This window comes from Coturnix japonica, chromosome 11, assembly GCF_054131305.1.
Source record: "Coturnix japonica strain WE chromosome 11, WE-NBRP24, whole genome shotgun sequence".
Taxonomy (NCBI): Eukaryota; Metazoa; Chordata; class Aves; order Galliformes; family Phasianidae; genus Coturnix; species Coturnix japonica.
In genome coordinates, this window is record NC_140673.1 from 18,678,495 (window position 1) to 18,701,140 (window position 22,646).

Consider the following 22,646-nt stretch of genomic DNA (forward strand, 5'->3'; position numbering starts at 1 on the left):
CCTGGAGGCTCCGCCGGAAGAGCAGGGCCGCGCTTCTCCGATGAAATCTCGCCCTTCCCCTCCCCAAGTCTCGCGAGGTTCTCCCGCTCTTCCTCCCCCCCCCTCCCCGTGCACGATGCAGCGCAGGAATGTGAAAGGCTCCCGCCCGCCGCCATTTTCTTTCTTTCTTGGCAGGCAGCGGTGGCGGAGCGAGTATGGCGGACTATTCTACGGTGCCACCTCCTGCTTCGGGAGCGCCCGGAGGAGGCGGCGGTGGAGGTGGAGGAGTGAACGATGCTTTTAAAGACGCGCTGCAGAGAGCTAGGCAGGTGTGTGAGAAACGTGGATCCGCGAATCAATGGGAGCCCAATGCAGCTCCCGGCCGGGCCTTGAGCTCCGGGTTGGGCGGTGAGGAGGGGCCCCTCCGCCAGCTCCTCACCGCGGGGGGGTGGGAGGGAAGCGGCGTCCCGTCCCCACACACCTCCCTCCGAGCCGCCAGTCCGCCCTCCTCGGGGCGGTGAAAGGGCCCCCGGCCGCCTCCGCTCCGCCATTGCTCGCGGGGCCTGAGGGGAGACCAAATCTCGGCCGGGCGCCTTATCGCGGCCTGGGCTCATTGCGGGAGGGCGGCTCCGTGCTCGGCCCCGTATTGTGTCCCCTGAGGCGACCGCGCTGCCCGCCCGACCTGCTCAGACCGGTTGGGAAGGCGCGGATTGAAGGCTGCCATTCGGAAATTCTCCAGCCTCCAAGTTCCCTTTGTAGTTGTTGCGCTACGGGCGATGCTTTCATGAGTTCACGGGCACAATTTTCGTCTCGTCCGGTAATGACCGATCGTGGTTTTAGGCAACATTTGAAGAGCTGGTGTAGTCGGGACTGGCTCCAGTAGTCGAACTCTCCGACGTGCCGCAGTCTTTCTTGAAGAACGGGCAGGAAAGGAAAAGGCCCGTTTAAGGGATGGGGGTGGGGAGGGAAAGTTTTGATTATTTTAAAGGGTGAAATATATTATTTAACCGACTAAATAATATAGAAAGCTTTGGTGTTAAAGGGGTGGTCACGGTGTTATGGAATACGTAAAAAAATAAACCTCTCTTTGGAGAGCTTTTTTAGCAGCATTCTTCCATTTACTTGTTTCAGGTCGTAGTAGTTTGTGTCGTCTGAAGAGTTTAATGTCGTTCAGAATATCTGCTCTTTTTTGTTGTTGCTTTTTCCCCTCACATCTGCCTTTTGTTTAGATTGCAGCAAAGATTGGAGGAGATGCTGGTACGTCCATGAATTCCAATGACTATGGTTATGGAGGACAAAAAAGACCTCTTGAGGATGGAGGTATGCACCCGTTACTGCTGCATTTGTTTTTGTTCAGTGTGGCCATGGTGCCAGAAAGATTTCAGGTGCTTTTTTTGTTGTTGTTGGTTTGTTTTCCATAGCACAGTAGAAAAACATTTTGTTCCCTTTATAGATCATGACATGCTTTTCCATCTTCAGTTCATCGGGGAAACATACTACATAAGCCTGTTTTATAATATTTTAAAGTGTGGCTTAAAAACTGTTAAGAAAATGTGTGCTGGGGAGGGGGCAGATAATTTTGTGGCTGAGAAACGCTTGTTACAGGTATGTCATTGAAGTCTTGTGTTTCTTGCATCCGACAGTTTGCAGTTTCCAAAATGTAATTAGAATAAAAAGTGGCCACTCTGAGTTCTTTCATATACATTATGATCACATGGGTTCAATTAATAGTATTAATGCATTTTATTGTAAAAGCGTAGGACTTTAAGAAAAGACAGGAAACTACATATTTTCTACCTTGTAGACATTTTTTCTTAGTCCAATATTAAAGTATATAATATACACCAGATAATATTTAAGTCTCTTAGCTTGTTGCAGATTTTTGGATTTCCTTCATGCTATAATAAAGATTTCTCCTGAAGTGTGTGTGTGTGTCCTCTTCTGTCTCTTCCTAAGCAGCCAGTTTTAACTGAACAGGGTTTGATGTGTTTAGTAAACTCACAAAATCCTGGCTAAAATATGAAAAGACATATCTGAACTTGTTGAAATGTTCTCGTAGGTCTTACAAAAGGGCAATGCTTTCCTTTTTTTTCTTTTTCTTTTTTTTTCCTTTGAGAGGATTGAAACTCAGTCTACAGAATGTAACTAAGGCTTTATATCAGGAGTTCTTGTGTCCTGTAATAAAGTTTTTTTTCTATTGATGGTGAGGTTTTTAATATACAAAAATGAGCTAATGATGCTTCAGATGATATATGTAATGTATTCTTTTTATTTTATGTGTAGATGGCTCTTGGACAAGTCCGAGCAGTACAACACACTGGGAGGGAATGCCCTCTCCTTTTAAAGGCAGGAATTTTTATTTATTACCTGTGTTTAGTATGTAAACATGACATAAACTAGTGGATCTTTCTGGATAGACACAAATATTTCTTGGAATATGTGTCTTGAATTTTTGCTGCACATAAATCATGGTGGTTCATGTAACCTATATTTTGGGGTGGGAAGGAAGCATCTGAAGTCTGTCTTTTCAGATAAAGGTTAGTTATGCCTTTTATTCCTTTACTGTACAAAAAGGATTTGGATAGTAGTGATATAGTTGCTTTTAATCTGCTTTTTTTTTTTTTTTTTTTGTAAGTTTTATGCTATGAAATGCTTGATATTTGGATAGGAATTTAGTACCAAAATCCAGGTTGAGTTTGCATTGCTGTGTGATACTGTTGTGTTTACAAATGTTTGATCTAGACTTGTAGTTATTGTCAGATTTTATTTTATTTTTTCCTTTAAATTCGTTAGTTTTTGTGTGGATTTTTTTTTATTTACCTATAGAAGCATCATTAGCTTGAGCAGCCAATAGACATAAACTTTGTTCCTTGTCTTAGTTAAGTTTCAGTGACTGGGTATCTGAGTGATCTACAGTGTGTTCTAAGAACTCCACCTTTTGTTTAACTACTGAATAGATACGCAGAGAAACCTAACGTATTTTCAGCTGTACTAACCAAGTGCTGAGTGCTCGTGAGATTCTTTCTTCTATTCAGATGATCAACTTCCTGAAATTGGAGGAAAATAAAAAAGAAAAAATAAGAAAGGGGGACTAAAATACACTGGAAAGTTGCACTTCACACTAAAAGGTGTTAACGATTCTTGAATTTCCTGGCAAAAAAATTTAAAAAATCTTAATTTTGCAGATCAACCAGATGCTAAGAAAGTTGCTCCTCAGAATGACTGTAAGTAGTTTTTATTTTGTTGGGGAAAAAAATAAATAAAACTCCTAAACAAGTGTAGTATTTTCAGAATGACAGTTTCAAACTGTGTTCTGGTAGGTGGTACTTTAATCAGTGAGATCATAAGAATGGCTGGAGGGTTGTACCTTCCTTCTTTGAAGCTGTGCTAATCTGCTTCGTAAAACTGAAAAGGAAATGTTAGCAACAACTAAGAATAGTTTGGTTACATTTTTAAACATCTTGATAAGACTTGTTAAAAAGTCAGGTTGGATAGATGTCTGCGTGGATGAGTTTAAACAAAAATCTTAGCTGTAAATTACAGTATTTTCTTGAGTTTAATTCTCAAAACTTGTTTTACAGCTTTTGGAAATCAGCTACCACCAATGCATCAACAACAAAGGTAAGGGTTAATGCTACATCTTATGTAAAGTTTTCCACTGTACTAAAGGCATTTTCAAGAAATTATTTTGGAAAAGTGATACCGATGCATAAAACAGTTACTCCATGTTTGTGTCATAATTGAAATTTAGCTGCAGCAGTCCCACGCCAAACCTTTAAAGTGCATCTGGTAATATCTTGCTGTCTTGTCTTTTCTTGGCAGCCAATGCTGTGCATCAAAAATAGAAGGGGGAAAATGAATTGCTTTTCCTTAGTAGCGTTACCAAAAGTTGGAAGTAGAAGTAAGGGGAAAGGAGCTCAGTGCTGTCTTAAAAACAGAGAAGTAATGGATTTAAACAATAAGTAGGGGTGGACTTAAGACAGCTTATAATTTAGCCAGCTGCTTTTGGTACAACGTATATTTTTATTTGTCCCTGAACAAATGCATCCAATGTGTTCTGTCCTTTGCCTTTGAGGGACATATAGATAAAGCTTGTTAACAATACACTGTCTTTTTCTGTACCTCACATCACATAAAGAGAATAAAGGCTAGAATCAATTGATTCATGTTGAATTTGTTCCGGTCACATTTGAAGATTCCTAGTTTGCTTGCCACTATGCTTGCGTATGACTTCCTTCCTCTAGTTTAATGGGATGTTATCTCTAAATTTAGTGCTTCTTTGGTCTCTGTATGCTCACTACCTTTGTTTTAACCTTCTCTACAGGTCTGTGATGACAGAGGAGTACAAAGTTCCAGATGGAATGGTTGGATTCAGTAAGTAGTCTGCAGTATTGCATTATAGTGAGGGATTTTAGCAGATGCTGTTAATACAAGTATCATTCTCTGTTTTCTTTCTACAAGTCATCGGCAGAGGAGGAGAGCAGATCTCACGCATACAGCAAGAGTCAGGATGTAAAATACAGATTGCACCTGGTAACTATTTCTGTTTGGTTTTGGTTTTTTGTTTGTTTTTTTTTTTGTCTGATTGCCTTCATTCATAGCTTCATTTAAGGTACATTTTAATTCATGTCCTAATCATGGTTATCACAGATTAAAGAAGCACAAAGTATTGTAATAGAATTCTTCAGTGACCTTCCAGTTGTTTTTGTATTATGTCTATCTTCTTCAACTCTTTTGTGACTACTAAATTGATTTTATTTTATAATCCTAGATAGCGGGGGCCTGCCTGAAAGGTCATGCATGTTAACTGGAACCCCAGAATCTGTTCAGTAAGTAAAATAAATTCCTGATATTCATACTTAAATATGCTGCACATTTCATTTTTTACATCTAAATGTAATGTTTAGGTCGTGTTTTATTTCCATTGAAGAGATCATCTAGTGCTAAATATGTACAGAATCCCTGATACTGCAGTCAGCATACTTATGGCTTTAACATAAAAGTCTATATAGTTACTAAACTTAGAAATTTAAGTCCAACACGTGTTTTTGGTAGTGTTTATCTAACTGTACGCTTCTTGAGGATGAAATGGATAACTGAATGCTAGGAAATAACAATAAAATTCTAATATGCAAAAATGAAACTCAACTGTAATTCAAAAGATTAAGGAAAAAAAGTAATGTTTAAGAGAAGGGGTTACTCAGAGTGCAGTTTGACAGTTCTTAAGTCTGTATTTGGTGTAAACTGTGTAACCAAAGGTACACAAGTAATGCCAGTCAGCAAAATACGCTTCAGCCTTCTTGTGTTGAGAGGAGAAGGTGATAGCAAAATCATTTTTTACTGGGACAGAAGTTTTATACTTGACGACTTGCTTATCTTGGCTTGGCTAAGAGTGATCTTAGCTATGTTAGTATAGTTGGTAGTGCTTCATTAGCTCCTTCCACTTCATAGTTTCAGGTAAGGCCTACAGCTACACGTTGATGCTCTGTTAAAGTAGCATGGGCATTCACCTCGTACCTTGCAGCTAAGTATGCTGTTGTTCATAATGTCACTCCTTCATGGGAGTTTCCTTTCTAATTATAGTCTGTTCAGCTCACATGTTACAAGGAGGAGTTTGTAGCTGATGTTAGTGCTGTAATAATGATTTTACTCTGGCACTTAACTGTATGTGAGGTGTATATACTTGTTTTTATCTGCTTTTCTTGTAGTGTTTGGAAGTGCTAATACCTTTACATTTCATGCAGAATCAAAAAGCAACTATGACTGTACTGGATGTTAATGCTAGGTTTATTACAGTCTTTTTTGTTTCTTTTGCCTTGTTTGTAAGTCTTAACATCAAATGCTCTAAAATTAGCTGCTTGTAGGTTCTTTCACATTAGGCTGCCTAAACTACTGAAATTAAGAGCAAAGTTAGAATAAACTTCCATTTTTTTGTGATTTTAATGCACCGGACAAGAATAAATTGTGGCTTTGTCAACACCTCTAGTAAATTCTGAAATTTTAATAATATTTTTAAGTATGAGGTTTCCATCTTTTTTTTCCTGAATTAAGTTTTCTCTATGTAAATTCAGGCAAAATAGTTATGTTTGAGGGGGTAACAAGTTTGCTCAAAGAACTACGTTTTTTGTTGTGACATTGGGGTGCGTTTAGGCTTACCCACATTACTTTGTCTCTAGTTTCTTAAGATTCTGATATAAATTTACAGAGTTTTTCCTTATTTCTTAGAGTGATTACACTTCCTCTGCAGAAATTTTTTGGCTGATGGTGGTTTTGCAGGGAGCCTTTTGACATTCCTGGTGTTTCTCAGATTAGCTGCACATTGTGTGGTCTAGTTCTTTGTTTGTTTCTTGCACAACTGTGTATGTTGTGATTCAGTAAAACGAACAAACAAAACCCTGTGGATTTGATAACTTGGATCTGTATAACTTTCAGACCCTTCTGTGCTTGTCTCGATCAAGCAGAAGAAAAGAATTAGTTTGATAATGTAAATGAGTTGAAATTTCAGCCTCTGAGCAGTTCAAGATTAATTTGTTTGTACTATTCCTGCAGATAGTATAACTAGAACTAAAAGACAGTCTTTGCAGCCTACCTGTTGTTTGATACAGTGGAACATTTTCATAAGAAAATAAGAGAGATAATACCTTTAACTGTTAAAGAAGCTGCTGGGTGTGTTCTGCGTTTTGATGCTAGAATGCACATTGGATAGAGACCTGGGAAAAGGATTGAAAACATTTTCCTTAAGAGAACTGCATCATGGTTGATAACAGATTACTTCTTTTCTTTTCCAAGGTCTAGAAGGAAATTCCATAGGGGGGTTGCGCTCAAGGTCTTGAGAAGTGTATGTTTATGAAGTAGCAGGTGTCCTTGATGCATTTCTGAAACTTAAGTGCATAAAGGGGTCTGAGATCTTTTAACTTGATTTGTTTTACGGAGAATGGACATGGACAAGTGATAAATGCAGGAATTTATAAGCACGTATGTTCTTTTGCAGATCAGCGAAGAGATTACTTGATCAAATAGTTGAAAAGGGAAGACCTGCACCTGGCTTTCATCATGGGGATGGACCTGGAAACGCAGTGCAAGAAATAATGATTCCAGCAAGTAAAGCAGGATTAGTTATCGGTAAAGGTGGAGAGACAATTAAGCAATTACAGGTATATGTGTATCTGTTTTTGAAGTGTGTGGTAGTACTAGATCTGGATTTGAGTGAGTATTGACCTCCTTTTTGTTGAATAGGAGCGAGCAGGTGTCAAAATGGTTATGATTCAAGATGGTCCACAGAACACTGGTGCTGACAAACCCCTTAGAATAACTGGAGACCCTTATAAAGTTCAGGTAAGGAGTCATTCAGAATTCAGAGGATTCCTAAGTCTGTGATGATATTGCAGTACCTAAATGAACTTTCTTTGTGTTTTTAGCAAGCCAAGGAAATGGTGCTGGAGTTAATTCGTGATCAAGGTGGCTTTAGAGAGGTGCGCAACGAATATGGGTCAAGAATAGGAGGAAATGAAGGGATAGACGTAAGCATGGTTGAAAAACTTGTTCACTGTATTTTGAGAAGATGTTAATGTTAAAATGTTAAAGTGATTAATATTGTTGAAAGCTTTTTACTAGATTCTGCAAGTAACTGTAGTGTGTAAGTAGTATTTGTTAATTGCTTAAGTTTTGCTTTTAAATGGTGTGCAGTATTCATTTTATATTACCAACAGTTCTGAAGAGCCACAGTTAGCTGGCGAATGTAAATCTTGTAAATGAAAGCAAGTAAGTTCTATGGCTAAGTATATAATGGTATATAATGATGGAGTTGTACTTGAGTTTGGACACGAGTATTTAATTCCACCTGTTATGCAAATTTTGAACTTGTAACTTCCTCAGAGGGGAAGCTGAAAGTTACACCTACTGAACTCTGCTTTTTAGGCCTATTAAAACTTCATGCTCTTTGCTTGTGGACAGTACATTGTCCACTGCAATTTCTGCCATTATAAGAATGTGCAGTGCAGAGGATTTCCTTCTTTCTGATGCTTTCTTCCATTATTTATTGAGCTTGCGGCTTGATAGTTGATATTAAAAAAATAAAATTAAAAATCACTCTTAAAAAAACCTTAAGTGCCATAGGTCCAGCCTTAGTTTTCCATTCTAACATGTTACCCTTTCATTTTGTTTAAGGTTCCAATACCACGGTTTGCTGTAGGTATTGTAATTGGAAGAAATGGGGAGATGATAAAAAAGATACAGAATGATGCTGGTGTTAGGATCCAATTTAAGCCAGGTTGGTAATAAATCTGCATGTTTTTTTGAATAAGTTTAATGGATTACATTTACTGGAACCATTCATTTTTTATTCTAGATGATGGAACAACTCCAGATAGGATAGCCCAAATCACAGGGCCACCTGATAGATGTCAACACGCTGCAGAAATCATTACAGATCTTCTTCGAAGTGTTCAGGTTGGGTAATATTTAATGTTATTTAAAATATCCTATTTGGCTTTTAGAAACCCTGAGAATATTTAAAAATAGTGTGTAACAAGAAACCATTGTAATGCAGAGTTGTGTAAAGCATGTAAAACACGATTCAGGTGTTTTGTGAGATTCTACTTGTTAAAACATCAGATTATTTCTGAACAAATGATGTGATTATTCCAAGCAAGTAACCAGCTGGCATTAATAATTTGTCTGCAGTAACTTTCTTAAATATACTAATCTGTTGCGTTTTCTTTTTAGGCTGGTAACCCTGGTGGGCCAGGAGGACCCGGTGGTCGAGGAAGGGGTAGAGGTCAAGGCAACTGGAACATGGGGCCCCCTGGTGGATTACAGGAATTCAATTTTATTGTTCCCACTGGCAAAACTGGATTAATCATTGGCAAAGGCAATGTATCTTTTCATATACATATATATATGCAACTCTGTGTTTAAAAAAGAAAAAGTAACTTTTTTCTTTCTGTTTCTATAAACATTCATAAAGCCCCTGCATATGGTTCTGTGTGTAGCGTAGCAACACAGTCTTGCTGAATTAAAACACTCATTCTTGTCATGGAACAGCTTGATTTGGAACGAACTTTAAAGATCATCCAATTCCAACCCCCTGACATGGGCATGGTTTCCAAGCTCTATATCAGGGTGCCCAGTGCCCCATCCAGCCTGGCTTTAAATGCCTCCAGGCATCCAGAGCTTCACTGGGCAGCCTGTGCCAGTGCCTCACCATCTTCCATGAGATAAAAAAAAGAATATATATTCTTCTAACATCTAATCTAAATCTCCCATCTTTTAGTGTAGAACCATTACTCCTTGTCCTAGCACTATCAGACTTAGGTAGGAAAGATTTTCCTCAGCAAAACACACCTCAGTAGCTAAAAACCAAGTAATCAATTTTTCTAATCCATGTATTTAAAAGTGATAAATACTAAGCTACACTTGTAGTGTTTGCTACATTCTTAGATGTGTATTCTGCTTAACTTGCTTTGGAGTAATTTTCATACATAATGGTGAAGATCTTTTGCAATGGAATGCTGTGACAATTTCTTCGGTATTTATTAATATTGTCACTTCTCATAGAATTTCACTTTTTAAGTTAGTGTATGCTTTAAAGTGGTGCTCTTCTTTTGTAGTGTATTTTTCAGACAGCAAATAGGCTGACAAAGTTCAGTTCTTGACTTAGCAGGTCGATTTATTTTATTTATTTTTTTTAAATGCCAAATGACCTGTCTTGAAACACAAATATCTTCTCAGGATTCTCTGGTGGGAAGAGCTGATTTAGGGGTATTTGTATTTCTGTTGGTAGTGCACTGCAAAAAACAGACATTGCCATATGTTCATTTCTATGGGGTTTTGTAATCTGTTTTTAATGCCTGCTTTATAGGAGGATTAGGCTTTATGGTTGTGTTCAATGATATCTGCAGGTACTGTTTGTTGTTTGTGACTAATGTTATATCTTCACACGTGAGGAAAAAGAAGTAAACAGCGTAGTAGGAGTTCTTTGCTGTTTTTTGTTGTTTTTTTTAGTAACGATATTGTCTTAAATCGTATTTACTGGTTTATTGCAATCAATGCTCTAGGTACAGTGAAGACTTTTCTTATGTGTTCTTACACAACTCATGCATGTCAGTTCTTAATTTTAAACTTCCATATAGCTGATTTTTCTCTTTTTTATTGAATCTTGGTGTTTTCACTTAATACATGAATGTTATAGAAGTGTGTGTTTCATTATAGGTGGTGAAACTATTAAAAGCATAAGCCAACAGTCTGGTGCTAGAATAGAGCTTCAAAGAAATCCTCCACCTAATGCAGACCCAAACATGAAGATGTTTACTATCCGTGGAACACCCCAGCAAATAGATTATGCTCGACAACTTATAGAAGAAAAGATTGGAGTGAGTGTTCAACTGTATTTTGTTTTATAACTAAACAGAGAATATAGCTAGATTCTTGCGAGATAATTTTTTTCCCTTTTATTTCACTTCCAAATTACTTTATCATATAATAAGTTCATTGATAATGAATTGTGTCTGTGTTTACAGTAAATAATTTCTGTAATGGTAAGTTGTTGAATATGCCTGCTTAGTGCATAATGATACATTTGACAACTTCAAACATAGTCTTAATTTTCTTAGAACTAGTAAATTCCTTGCTTAGCATTACACTCAATATGCGCAGTTACAGTTCTAATTTGTAAATGATACTTTATTTTTGTATGCCTGTGTATGCGTGTAAAAAAGTTTACTGCCTGGTTTTTGTACCTGACTTTACAAACATATATAATCCTTGTGATGGCGAGATTGAGATACATTGCTATTTTAAAACATCGATGGTTTTGCTTTGTTTCTTTTTTTTTAAGCTTGTGGAATAATTGGTGTTTTTCTAAAATTCTTCTTCATCAAGGAAACTGAAATAAGTGCAACTTAAAGTGGCTGTAGAAGTAAAAACTATTTGTTAACCTAATTAAATATTACCAAAAAGACCATATTCTCCAAGGAAATTTAAGAGCCATCAGACAGACCTTTTAGACACAGTTCTTAAATTGTTCAGATTTGTTCATCTGAACTACAGACGAGTCTTTATTCTGAGTTGATTTTCATCAATGTGCTACTTCCGTTACAGGGTCCAGTAAATCCATTGGGTCCGCCTGTTCCCCATGGACCCCATGGTGTTGTTCCTGGCCCACACGGACCTCCTGGGCCACCAGGCCCCGGTGCTCCCATGGGACCATATAACCCAGCTCCTTATAATCCAGGGCCTCCTGGCCCAGCACCTCAGTAAGTATTGCTTCAGTGATATTTCTTCCTTGTAGGGTGACCCTAAGATTGGTTCTCTATTTATTTATTACTTGGTCTTTTCTAGTGGTCCTCCAGCTCCATATGCTCCACAAGGATGGGGAAATGCTTATCCACACTGGCAGCCACCAAATCCACCAGATCCAGGTAGGGAATGGAGCACAGTTTGCTGTAGCGTGGTAAACTTCGAGTGTGTTTGTTTTGTCCTTACAAGTACATGCATTCTTAATATGTGTGTTTTACTGGTAAATCTGAAAGGCTTTCTTTACAGGCGGTCAATTTATGTATGTTTTATACTTTCCCCATTTCTTGAGATGTTGAAATCTGGTTGTTAGAGCTGGAATGTGCTTCTTCATTACATGTTATTGATCTTGCATCCCAGTTTATGATGCTTCTTGTGAGGTGCTTGGTTATCTGATTTTTGTGCAAATCCATCCATTTTTTTCTTGTAATGGAATATGATTAGCTTTGTTGTTGTTGCATAAAGTTCTTTGATGAGAATGTGTTTTCTTTTTCAGTACTCAGTGAGTTCTTATCTTATTTTAAACAGCCTCCCTGATCCTGACCTTGAACAAAATGCCGTATTGTGTGTTTCTAGCTTTTGTTGTCCTATATGAGATTGCTCTTCAGAGTCTGGTACAAATGTATTTTGTTCAGTCCTTTTTGAGGAATAAAACTTCTCTTGCACAGTTTTTTTAATACAGTAAAAGTACATAGGATTATGTATTTTGAGGCTTTGTTATAACAGATTTGTATTCTCTTTGAAATGCATCTTTGTAGGATCTGTTTTTTCTGTTTCTGTTTATCTTTGTCAAAATCAGGAGTATTTTCTTAATTACAACTTCCTGAAGTTTTAGTCTCCTGCTTTTAAGTTACATCCTTTGGTTGGAATAAAGCAAGTGGGGAATCTCAACTGCAGTCGCAGAAGGCATGGTAAGGCTAGATGCTTGAGTCACTTGTACCTCATTGGTTTGAGGTAGGCGTTCTTCAGAACTTCAACTGAAAGATATCAGTTTCCTTTTTTGTTAAAACAGAATACATCATTTTCTGATAGCCACTGATCCTGGAACGAGTGGAAAAAGATAGGGCTTTGGAAGATGCCACAGTCTAGAGTTTTGTTCATATTGAAGACTTCTATATAGCTGCTCTAGGCAAAGAACCATCTGTAGATTCAGTTCCTAAGCTTATATGGTAATTTTGCATGTGTTCTGCTTTGTATTTAAAAATGCCTATTGCAAGTACTTGAAAGTGGATTGATTCGGGGTGACTGGACCTGAAATCTCAGCCTACCAATAATCATTTAATCCACAATCGCTGCCAGAAAGTTGGTCTTTTTCATTACCAGCTTTTTATGGTTTTATGATGAAAAATGGCAAATACTTGTGTTGATTATTTTATTGCTGTTTTTCAGGTTAATACTTGACTTACAAATCTAATGAAGTTTTCGTTGGTGCAGTTGAAGTTGGTGTTTTCCTTTGACTAGCTTTTACTTGAACAATTTCCATACAGGTGTCCACAGTCAGTCATTTCAACTCAACAAATGGCTCATTTTTTTGGTGTGGGTTGTTTGTTTTTTTTCCTTAGATTCTTCCTCCATGCCATGCTTGTATTGTTGTGTTGTAGTGGAGCTAGTTACTACAGTCAGATTCTTTGGCAATTCAATGAACCGCATGTTGTCTTCTCTTCTGGAGCAGTAGCTATAAAAAGCAAGGGGCGGGGGGGTGGAACCAAGCAGTCACTTGTTTGCTATTTCCAGGTAACCTTAGAATTCTATGTATTAGCCTTGTGTTAAATGAGGCTGTATAGTGTTGGCTGCATCTCTCACGAGTATACTGTTTTCTCTTTATCCAAGCAAGCTTTTCAATAGATGTTGTTCCTTCTGCTTTTATGCTTAGTAACATGTTAAGTTGAATATGCAACTCTTCTCTTGTGTGGAAACATTTCTGCAGTGAACATGTGATAGGTTGGTTATTCTTTGACAGTCTCCTCAGAAAAGTTAAGCACAGTCCCAGAGTATAATAATATTGCTTAAATCCACAGTTGTGAAAGCAAGCAGTGTAATTTAAAAGGGGAACAGCCAACTGTTAACTTTGCTTTCTATATGCTGATACTGCTGTATGCATATTGATTGGTTACATCTGATTGCTAAATGCAAAACTGCCTGAAATTTGTTGTGTTCTCGTTTTCACCTCTCTGATGTTTTTTCTCAAGGGATTTCTTTTTTCTCTTCAGTCAATTGCTTACCTATTTTTGGTTTGGGGAAAATGTATTTTCATTCTCATAGTAGTTCTCCTAAAATGTCATTTGTGTATGTGTTCTTGTGTGAAATTTTTCAGCATTTGGCCCCAGTTATTTGCAGAAATATTTATGTTCTTCATGGATGCAAATGTTACTAAATGGAGCTGGTTGTATTATAGAACATCATGGCTTCTAATAGCAGCTATGAAATTTTTGTGGATTGCCAGTGTGTTAATGTAATCAATTTTTGTGTGATTCAGCAAGAAGGAAGAAACCGTTCCTACAGGCTTTATGTGAGAAACATTAGAGAAGTAAGACCTAGAAAGCAACATCATTGGCCTACCTAGATGTAGTTAAAAATAAGGGAAGCATGGAAATAGCCACAGAAGAAACGAATGTTGCAATCATTTGTTTTACTAAAAAGCTGTAAGTAAACAGTGATGCTTTATAGCCACGTATGGGAACCCAGGTTCTAAAGTACTGTTTCTGTATTTTACTGTTTAAAAACGTTGCTGTTGTATTACTTTTGCCAGCCTTGTGGGTGCAAGGCTATGATGAGAGTGAAACCATTGAAGTTCAGCGATAGAATGATTCATTGTTGCAGCTGTTTAGTAACATGACTGCTTAAATAAATTCTAATATGTTTCTGCTTAAAAAAATAAATGGTGTTGTAGCAGCATAGTTTCTTGAAAGATACTATCTCAGCAGTTTTGTGTAAGTATGCTTTATACAGCGCACTTATATGAGACCTGATGGGAAGCTTGTGCTAGAAAGGAAAAATAGAAGGCTGACATGGTGATTTAGATGGAGTTTTCTTTGGAGGAAAATGAAGGTGCCTAGGACAGGGTTAATTGAGAGCAGTGTTTTCATAAGTGCTTGTATTTCCTTCATAGGTAAGCCAGGAACAGATCCTAATTCAGCAGCATGGGCAGCTTACTATGCTCACTACTATCAGCAGCAAGCACAGCCACCACCTGCAGCCCCTCCTGGTGGACCAGCTACAACCCAAACCAACGGACAAGGTAACTGCTCAGTAAAGTAGATAAGTTTCTCATTGCTGTGGTTGTAGATGTGCCATAATTTTCTAATTGTCTTTGTATGCTGGGTAAATGTATTTTAAGGTATGTTGTTTTCTTAGAAAAATACTGTTTACAGTCTTCAGCATTGCTGGTTATTATTTCAGCATTAATCAAGGTAGTCTGCTCTTTGTCTTGTAATTAACTCCAAACACATAATTTTCCTGCTGCTTAGGCTAGTTTAATTTGCATCTTTATAGTGTGGTCATTTAGAAGCAAAAATGGAATGAGCCAGTTAATTGCCATTTGCCTCACTTCCTGTGGTTTTGAGAAAATTATAGTTGTGATATTAAGTTGTGTGTTACAATAGTTAGAGGCTTAATGCATTTTTAATTAGCATTTTATAATGTGAGAGATGTATGCTTTTCTGAATTCTGATTGCATGATGAATAAATACATAGTTCTTGGCTTCTTTTAGTAATTGTTTATGTTTTTAGCAGCTTATTTCTTGGAGGCTTTTACTGACAGATTTGAGTAATATTGAGATTATTGCTTAAAAAATTCATATGATTCTTTGTAAGTTGTTATGGAAAAGCAAATTCAGTCATTTTATTTAAACCTTCATTCGTTGTTGCTCAATTCAGGAGATCAGCCAAACCCAGCACCAGCAGGGCAGGTTGACTATACAAAGGCATGGGAGGAATACTACAAAAAAATGGGTACGTGTGCATATTTTTCTTGTTCTGTAGTAGGATGTTGTAGGAGATCTGTGTGTCTCATTTGATGACATTTATTTTTTTATTTAAAGAAAAATGCATTATGGACTTTTCCCCTTAACAATAGTACCAAAACCTTGACCTTGGAAGAAAATAGAACAGTGAAGGCATTTAATTGTATTCATTCCAGTAATGAACTTTGGGAAAAAACTATCTGCTTAAAGATGGCTGTACTTAATCATGGGGAAAGAATCCTTGTTGTTGTATGCTTAAAATTTTAAGTATTTTAAAATATTTTCAAGTGCATTTTGAGGGTTTTTTTAATGAAAGTGTTGGTTTTGGTGTTCAGTAGATTTGCTTTCTATGCTTTCAATTACCTTCCTTTTTCTTGTTCTAACTTCTTCTTTCTGTGATCATTAAAGTCAGAACTAACTTTCATTTACATTATTGCTTTTTTAATAGTATTTGTTTTGCAGCATTTAAGTGCTGTGCTTTAAACTGAAGTTTATATGTAGTTGCAACCTTCATTAATAGTTTGATCAACCTGACTATTAAGAAGTATTGACATCTACAGTTTAAGGTTCCATCGCTGAATAAAGAGAGAATATGTGATCTTGTGCATTGGCAGAAAATGCTGTCTTTGAAATCATGGTGAAGTCTTGTATGTAAATGTTCAGACTGTACTGATCTCTCATGTTTACTATACATGATGTAGATTTGTATAAGAAGACATCTGATTTATTTGTTGGTTTTTCATTTGCTGGGGGATTGGTTTGTTTAATGTTAGTGGGACAGATTGATTTTTTTTACTATTATTGTTGGGTTTTTGTTGTTGTTTTTCTCTTTTTTCCCCTCTTTGGATGGCACCCCTTCTATTCAGTAAGATATTCTACAGAGCTTTGGAGTTAGGAATAATGACGTGCTTGATTCCTCCTACCAACTTGCAACCAACTTGATCTCAGTTTGCCAAGACATAATTACCTTCATGCTTATTGGTGTAGCATATATCAATGAAACAAAAGATAGAGTGATGTGATATTTCAAGGACTGTATATGAGATTGTAAAAACTGAACTTCGAAACACTTGGTTTTTAAGATGTAATGAACATTCTTTCTCTTCCAGTTTCATTTAACAAGGTTTTTTATTGTTTGATTGGATTTTGGTGGAGGTTTTTTGTTTTCTGACTTTGCTGTCTCTGTCATCACAGCTCACATGGTCAATGCAAGGTACTAGAGCTTTTTTACTGCCCTTAAATTAAGAGTAATTTAATTCGTTATCAAAAAGATGAGAGACCCTGCTTTGTTATCTCTGAAAGTGAGCACTGCTGTAGTGTTGCGCTTGCTCTAACTAAACATTGGCTCTAAAGGTGGTGGGTAGCTCTGGGGAGCACGTCTGGAAAGGAGTCTTAGTTCTGAGAAGAAAACATTAGGAAATGTGAAGAATTGTTCTTAAAATTCACAATGGATAAATTCTTACAAAAAACAAGAGGAAAAACAGGCAGTTCTGATCTTTTTTTTCTTTTTTCTTTTTCTTTTCCCTAGTCTTTGCCTAAGTTTGTAAGTCATAAAAACCATCTTCTGCTTTGGCATGATAAAAGCATTGAGATAGAATCTGTAATTTCTCCCGTGATCCACTTGGAGGATGAACTGAACAAGTGGGATTGAGGAGCAGGTTCCCTGTTTTGCAGTAAATAATTGGGTGTTTTTCCTTGCTTCCTTTACGATGTTAAATGGTAGAAGAGCTGACATGGGAAGGTTCTACATCAGCACATTCTTGCGGTCTCACATCTCTCAAATACAGCTGCTATTGCTTGTGCTTCCTGTTGTGCTGTAATGCTGCTGTCCCTAATTCACGCAAAAGGAGAAAATTCAGAATTAAGGGTCATTCTTGGATTCCATTTCAGATTTCTCACAGCACAGATAGTTACACAAACAGATGTTATAAAAAAATTCATACATGTGCTATTTCAGGTAATTGAACTGAAATGTGAGTGAAGAGCCCTAATGATTTTAGTTTGGCTGCTGGAGGAGACTACACTAAGCTCATAGTAGTGCTAAACTGAACAACTTTCTTGCAATACTGCAACTAGTGCTATGGATTTTTTCTCATAGTGACCTGAAAACTAAAGCGTTCTGAATATTGTAATGAAAACTGTAATGCTGTTTTCCTAAGTGACTTTCTACTTGTTTAGTAGGACGCAGCCAATCACACATTTTCTGTGTTCTGCCTATGATTTTTGAGCTTGTGATAACAGTGGCTTGAAAGTTACATGTTACCAACTCACTCACAAACACAGTGGCAAGGTCTGTCCTGTTTTTCAGACCCTTGTTTTGCTCAGGAACTATTGCTTTGAGTAGCAAATACAATTAAAAGTAAGACTGAAGAGCTAATGAAATTTCTTATGCACACCGGTAAGTTACTGTATGTGTGTCTCGTAGGTGGCTCAAGCTTTCTCCTAGTACCCTAAGTCATACATTTAAATACTTGTTTTAAACTTCAGGTTAACAAGACAGCAGGTTAATGCTTGAAGATATGTTGGTAGTGTTGTTTTGAAATGAAGTTATACTATTTTTCTTTAACTACATCAGTAAAAATCTTCCAAGGATATTGGTTCCTAAGAAACACGAAGTCACATTTCACTAACTGATCTGTATGTCATTGTAGGAGTTAATACATGTATTGCCTTGGAAACTTGGAAAAAGGGTATCCTGGGATGGTTTGTAGCGATATTTTAAAGATAGCTGTGGTTAGACTTCTTGATCAGAAGACTAAATTGTAATTTATAGCAGAAGGCTGCTCTGTGGTCTTGCAGTTGAATAAGAAGTGAGTTGATATGGGCAGTATCCAGCCTTCATCCTTTGGAAGCTCCCCACTGTTAGCAGAAGATCAGACTAGGGGCACTCTCTTAAAATTGCATAGGATAGAAGCTTGCATTTTACTTAGATTTGCTTGATGTAGTGTGATAGGATAGGGTTTGGTTTTGTTTCCTTTTGCACTAGAAAAAGTGTAACAGTTTGGCTGGGGGGGTGGGTTGTGGGTTGTGTTTCAATGGTAGTAATCTAGGCCTGACTTTTTCCACATGGAAATATTCTGACCTCTTAAGAACGTGTATTGCAGTAGTAAGAAGTGCTTTATTTCAGAAGTTAAAGAAAATATATATGGACCCCTTCTGTCTGGATGTGTGCAAGCAGTGACTGAATAGAGAAGCTTGTGTTCATAGTCAGGTATCTTCTTCAGTGGTAACTGGCAAAGAACCTTTGAGACAAAGATCTTTGAAGAACATAATGGTAATAATTGGAGTAGTTTTGCTTGTTCTGAAATAAGGGGAAAGGAAGTAAGTATGCCTGCTACAGACCTGCCTTGAAATAGTAGTATGGCTTAGGTCTTCAGTTTGGCTGTAGCATTTTTGATACATGAGAGAGTCAGTGTGTTAGTCTTATCACCTTTATAAAAATGTTTTAAAGTGTTGTTTGATGTTATGGGAAAGATCAGTTGTTCTTAGCTGTCTGTATGTATTGTTACTTACAGGCACTTGAGCAGTGGTTGAGAAGTTTCAGGGCTGTACTCTTGTGGAATAAAAGTTTACAAACATTAGTGCTCTTTTGAAAAAAGATAACTTGCAGAAATCCAGACATCACACTGAGCATACTGAAACTGGGGGAGTGCATAAATGAGGTTCTGACAAATTAAGTATTGCAGGCTGTACAGTATAAGATCAGGTCAGATTAGGTAGGTGATGGAACGTGATCTCCCCTGCTAACTTGTATTTTGGTTTAAACTGGTTGGTCAGATTGGTGTAGACCAGATGTTACAAGGACTTAAGCTTTTGGACTTTGGAAATCACTGCATTAAAGTGGTATAATGAGAAGTAAGGTAAGAAGGAGCAGCCACAAGGTTGTTCAGAAGTGTAAGCAAAGTGATGTTTGCTAGGTAATGGGATTTTGGAATTGTTTCACTTGTGTAGCAGCAGCAAAGCTATAAAACCTGAATCACTTGTAGGTCAAGCAGTTCCTGCACCTGCTGGAGCTCCGCCTGGTGGTCAGCCAGATTACAGCGCAGCATGGGCCGAGTACTACAGGCAGCAGGCAGCTTATTATGCCCAGACAAGTCCCCAGGGAATGCCACAGCATCCTCCAGCACCACAGGTATAAACTTCCTTCAGTGTGTTTTCTGGCTAGCTTCTGTTTCAGTACTTATAGATATTGTTTTGCATGTCTTCTGCTTTGCTACCTTTGGAGTATGCTTTTTTTTTTTTTCTCCTAGCACAGTACCTGTTATCAGAATAATTAATAGATGACGTTGTTTATGTGATAACTTGATTTCTGTATCTATCTGTGTGTTTGGTGATTTTAATTTAAAAAAAAAAAAAAAGAAAAAGAAAAAAACTTTCTCCTCCCAGGGTTTTGAAAACCATGCAAGAAGCCACCACCATTTACATTAACCAATTTTTCTTTCTTAAAGGCTTCACTCCTGAGTTAGCTCGATTTAATGGATTTTCTTTAACTTGTTGTGTATCTCTTATGTATCTCTTCTGCACAGGGCCAATAATAAGAAGTGGACAATACAGTATTTGCTTCATTGTGTGGGGGAAAATACCTTTGTTAAATGTATGGATGCAGACGCCTTGATGAAGATCTTAATTTTGTTTGGTTTAAAAAAAAAAAAAAAGAAAAAAAATAGTGTTTTTGAAAATGTACAAAATATCTATCACTACTGATAGGAGGTAATATTTCTGTGTAGAAATGAAAAATGGTTTGTTTTTAGTATTAGTGTAGATGTACACATTCCAGCAAATGTATTTGCAATTATGTGGTCAATGCTTTGTGATATAAATGTACTTTTTCAATGTATTCTTTATCACTTTTAAAATGCCTGTTTTGTGCTTTACAATAAATAATATGAAACCTCCTGTGTCGGTAAGTTGGATATGTGGGTATTTAAAGAATTATAGGATTGATTTACAACGCAGAATCAAGGTACCTGTACACAATTGAGATTATTTTTTTTCCCCCCCTTGGAACTTTGTTGAGTTTAAACAGTTGTCGTTAGCATGTTTTTCCCCTCTTGCAGAATAGTTGTAGATGGAGGATCTCTTTTGTTCGTTGTATTTTGCTGCCTAGCACCAGTGATCTTGATATCTTAATTTTCTTTCTATTTGATTAAAACTGCATGTGTTTATGATGATCTTTTGGCATACTTCCATTGCATTAACAGTGAAATTTCCTTTTACATGTGACCACTGTTTCAGATCTGTGCAGCTGTTACAACAGATGACTTTTGTTTTTAGTTGAATACTTCAAACCTGTTCCTGCGTAATTACTTTGAGGATTTTTTCAGGCTAGTTATAACATTTATTTTAAGTAATGTGCTTAAGCCTTCAGTTAAAAGTAGTCCACTTCAAAATTCAGTGTAGAAAAGTGAATGTGGTATGCATAGTAGTTACAGAAATTGCATCTGTCCTTGAAACGCTGTTTTGTTTGATGGGGAGTGGTTGAGAACTTCCTGCAGAGCAGATAACTTCTATTTTCATAAATACTCAAGTACTTGAATCGATTGATTTTTATTTTTTTTATATACTTGAAATTTCTTATTGCTCTAATGCTCATACTAAACATCTGATTCTCTTGAAATCCTGTTTGCTCTTTGCATATTTATTGGCTCTTTGCATATATTAGACAACATGCAATACAGTCTGTCTTGCCATTGTCTGTTGAAGTGCAGGTTTGATCCAGCCAGTATAGAACTAGCTCTGTAGGGGTGAGGAGGACTGTGCTGTGTATCATCCTTGATTGTTCCTTCAAGGAGCATTGCACTGTAAGTACATCAGAATGACAAATTGATGAACTGCAACAGTATCTTTTTGTCAATGTTCCACATAATGCAAATGCCATACTTGTGTGAATATTATGTTGGAATACAGTGCTGATATCTTAGGAAACTGTAATTGCTTCTTGATTCAGAAACATAGGTTTGCGTATATACATATTACATACACATAATGTGAGCTTTGTGGGTAAGTATTCCTGAATGGTATAGCAATAGCAAAAAAAAAACAATTATGTTGCTGTTTATCTGAGTAATAGTATTTTCTTTAGTACTCGTGAGACAGCTCTATCATTCAGTGTATTAAAGTATGCATATTGTAACATTGAAGTTTTTGGAACCACTTGATAGCCAGTTGTTTTTGTCGTCAGATAGTTTGCAGATATGTAGTGATGTAGGTATGTTTTAATTCTATAACTGTTACTTTATCTTCTTGGAACAACGTATTGTTGCTTTGAGAATAAATTTTTTTTAGGGTGGCTGCACAGAGAAATAAAAGTTGAGGCTTGAAATTTGAAGTAGTCTATTCAGGTAATTAGCAATGTATGTACTGTGCTGTAGAAATGGAAGGAATTATTTTTATCCCTTTAACAATTAGGAATTATTCTGGTACCTTATAAAGGATAGGAGGGTATTTGCTATCTTTAGTGTAGGGTATGAAGTATAATAGTTGAGATATTTTGCATGGTATTTTGTAGATAATCGTAAAGAATGGTGCATTTGTTATGTACTAAACTGAGCAAAATTGAATTCACTGGATTCTTTATCATTCACAAAATGGAGGCTGTTGATTTTGATTCATTTAAGGTATAAAATCTTTATTAATTGCAAACAGTGCAATTATTTATACTTCACAGTGCCTTCCCAGACCTTCCACCTTAGGTTCTGCTGCAAAAAAGCAACAGGTAAGCACAACCTAAGGAAGTATATAAATTTAAATATTTCAGTACATTAATGTTGTCCCTGTGAGATCTTTGTGGTTGTGTATTGAAAAGCAATCTTCTGCTTTCCCAAATGCATTGTTACTCACGGTTCCATTTCAGTGGAAAGTCTTTTTTTAAGTTTTTAAACAACTGTTTATATTTCTAGGTAAATATGTATATTTTTTTTGTAAGAAAAGTTGAGTGGACTGCAGTAATTGAAGTGGAGCAGAATAAATAGTCATTCTTGTTCTTTTTCTTCCAGTAGCTACTTGTTGCAATTAAAGAATCAAAACCTTTAAAATATGCAGGAATTACTTGTGATAGAAATGTCAACAGCCTTCACAAATGTTTTTTACAGTAGGGCACTGTTGTCACTCAATCCATAAGACGTAAATACAAAGAATATAACTTCGTGTTGCCGCTGAACTTGATGACTTGTCTTAGAGTTACAGTGTGATAGTGGCATTTTTAGATAACTTAGTTTGCTAATTCATACTTGACAAGGTAGGAAAATAGAATCTGGAGTTTCAGAGATTAGTATGTTTTACTTGGAAAAGCACCAATTAAATGTTAATGATACAGCAAATGATATTTTCTCCGTATATCAGTCAGTGTATCTTGTTCCTTGATACTTAAACTGAATTGCTGTATATTTTGATAGTTGCAAATGTTTGTATGTC

At 36.8% G+C, this 22,646-nt stretch overlaps 1 protein-coding gene across 40 annotated transcripts in view; it reads left to right on the top strand.

Annotated features, from left to right (window-relative positions):
• Nucleotides 1–117: 117 nt before the first annotated feature.
• FUBP1 (far upstream element binding protein 1) overlaps nt 118–22,646 on the top strand; it is a 44,545-nt gene continuing 22,016 nt past the window's right edge. For 6 of the 40 annotated variants that reach the window (XM_085511519.1, XM_085511520.1, XM_085511522.1 and 3 more), the window contains exons 1-22: nt 118–308; nt 1,209–1,299; nt 2,263–2,325; nt 3,165–3,203; nt 3,561–3,600; nt 4,304–4,353; nt 4,441–4,512; nt 4,751–4,808; nt 6,971–7,133; nt 7,216–7,314; nt 7,398–7,499; nt 8,146–8,248; nt 8,327–8,427; nt 8,704–8,848; nt 10,189–10,349; nt 11,077–11,231; nt 11,317–11,396; nt 14,381–14,509; nt 15,148–15,222; nt 19,220–19,365; nt 20,942–21,034; nt 21,901–21,948. In XM_085511519.1, coding sequence (XP_085367645.1) covers nt 195–308; nt 1,209–1,299; nt 2,263–2,325; nt 3,165–3,203; nt 3,561–3,600; nt 4,304–4,353; nt 4,441–4,512; nt 4,751–4,808; nt 6,971–7,133; nt 7,216–7,314; nt 7,398–7,499; nt 8,146–8,248; nt 8,327–8,427; nt 8,704–8,848; nt 10,189–10,349; nt 11,077–11,231; nt 11,317–11,396; nt 14,381–14,509; nt 15,148–15,222; nt 19,220–19,365; nt 20,942–20,947 — 1,992 coding nt within the window. In that variant the 5' untranslated portion in view covers nt 118–194 and the 3' untranslated portion in view covers nt 20,948–21,034; nt 21,901–21,948. Of the gene's footprint in view, nt 309–1,208; nt 1,300–2,262; nt 2,326–3,164; nt 3,204–3,560; nt 3,601–4,303; nt 4,354–4,440; nt 4,513–4,750; nt 4,809–6,970; nt 7,134–7,215; nt 7,315–7,397; nt 7,500–8,145; nt 8,249–8,326; nt 8,428–8,703; nt 8,849–10,188; nt 10,350–11,076; nt 11,232–11,316; nt 11,397–14,380; nt 14,510–15,147; nt 15,223–19,219; nt 19,366–19,759; nt 20,129–20,936; nt 21,159–21,900; nt 21,949–22,646 lie in introns of those variants that run through there. The other 34 variants (XM_085511506.1, XM_085511509.1, XM_085511507.1 and 31 more) reach the window with 17 other exon arrangements.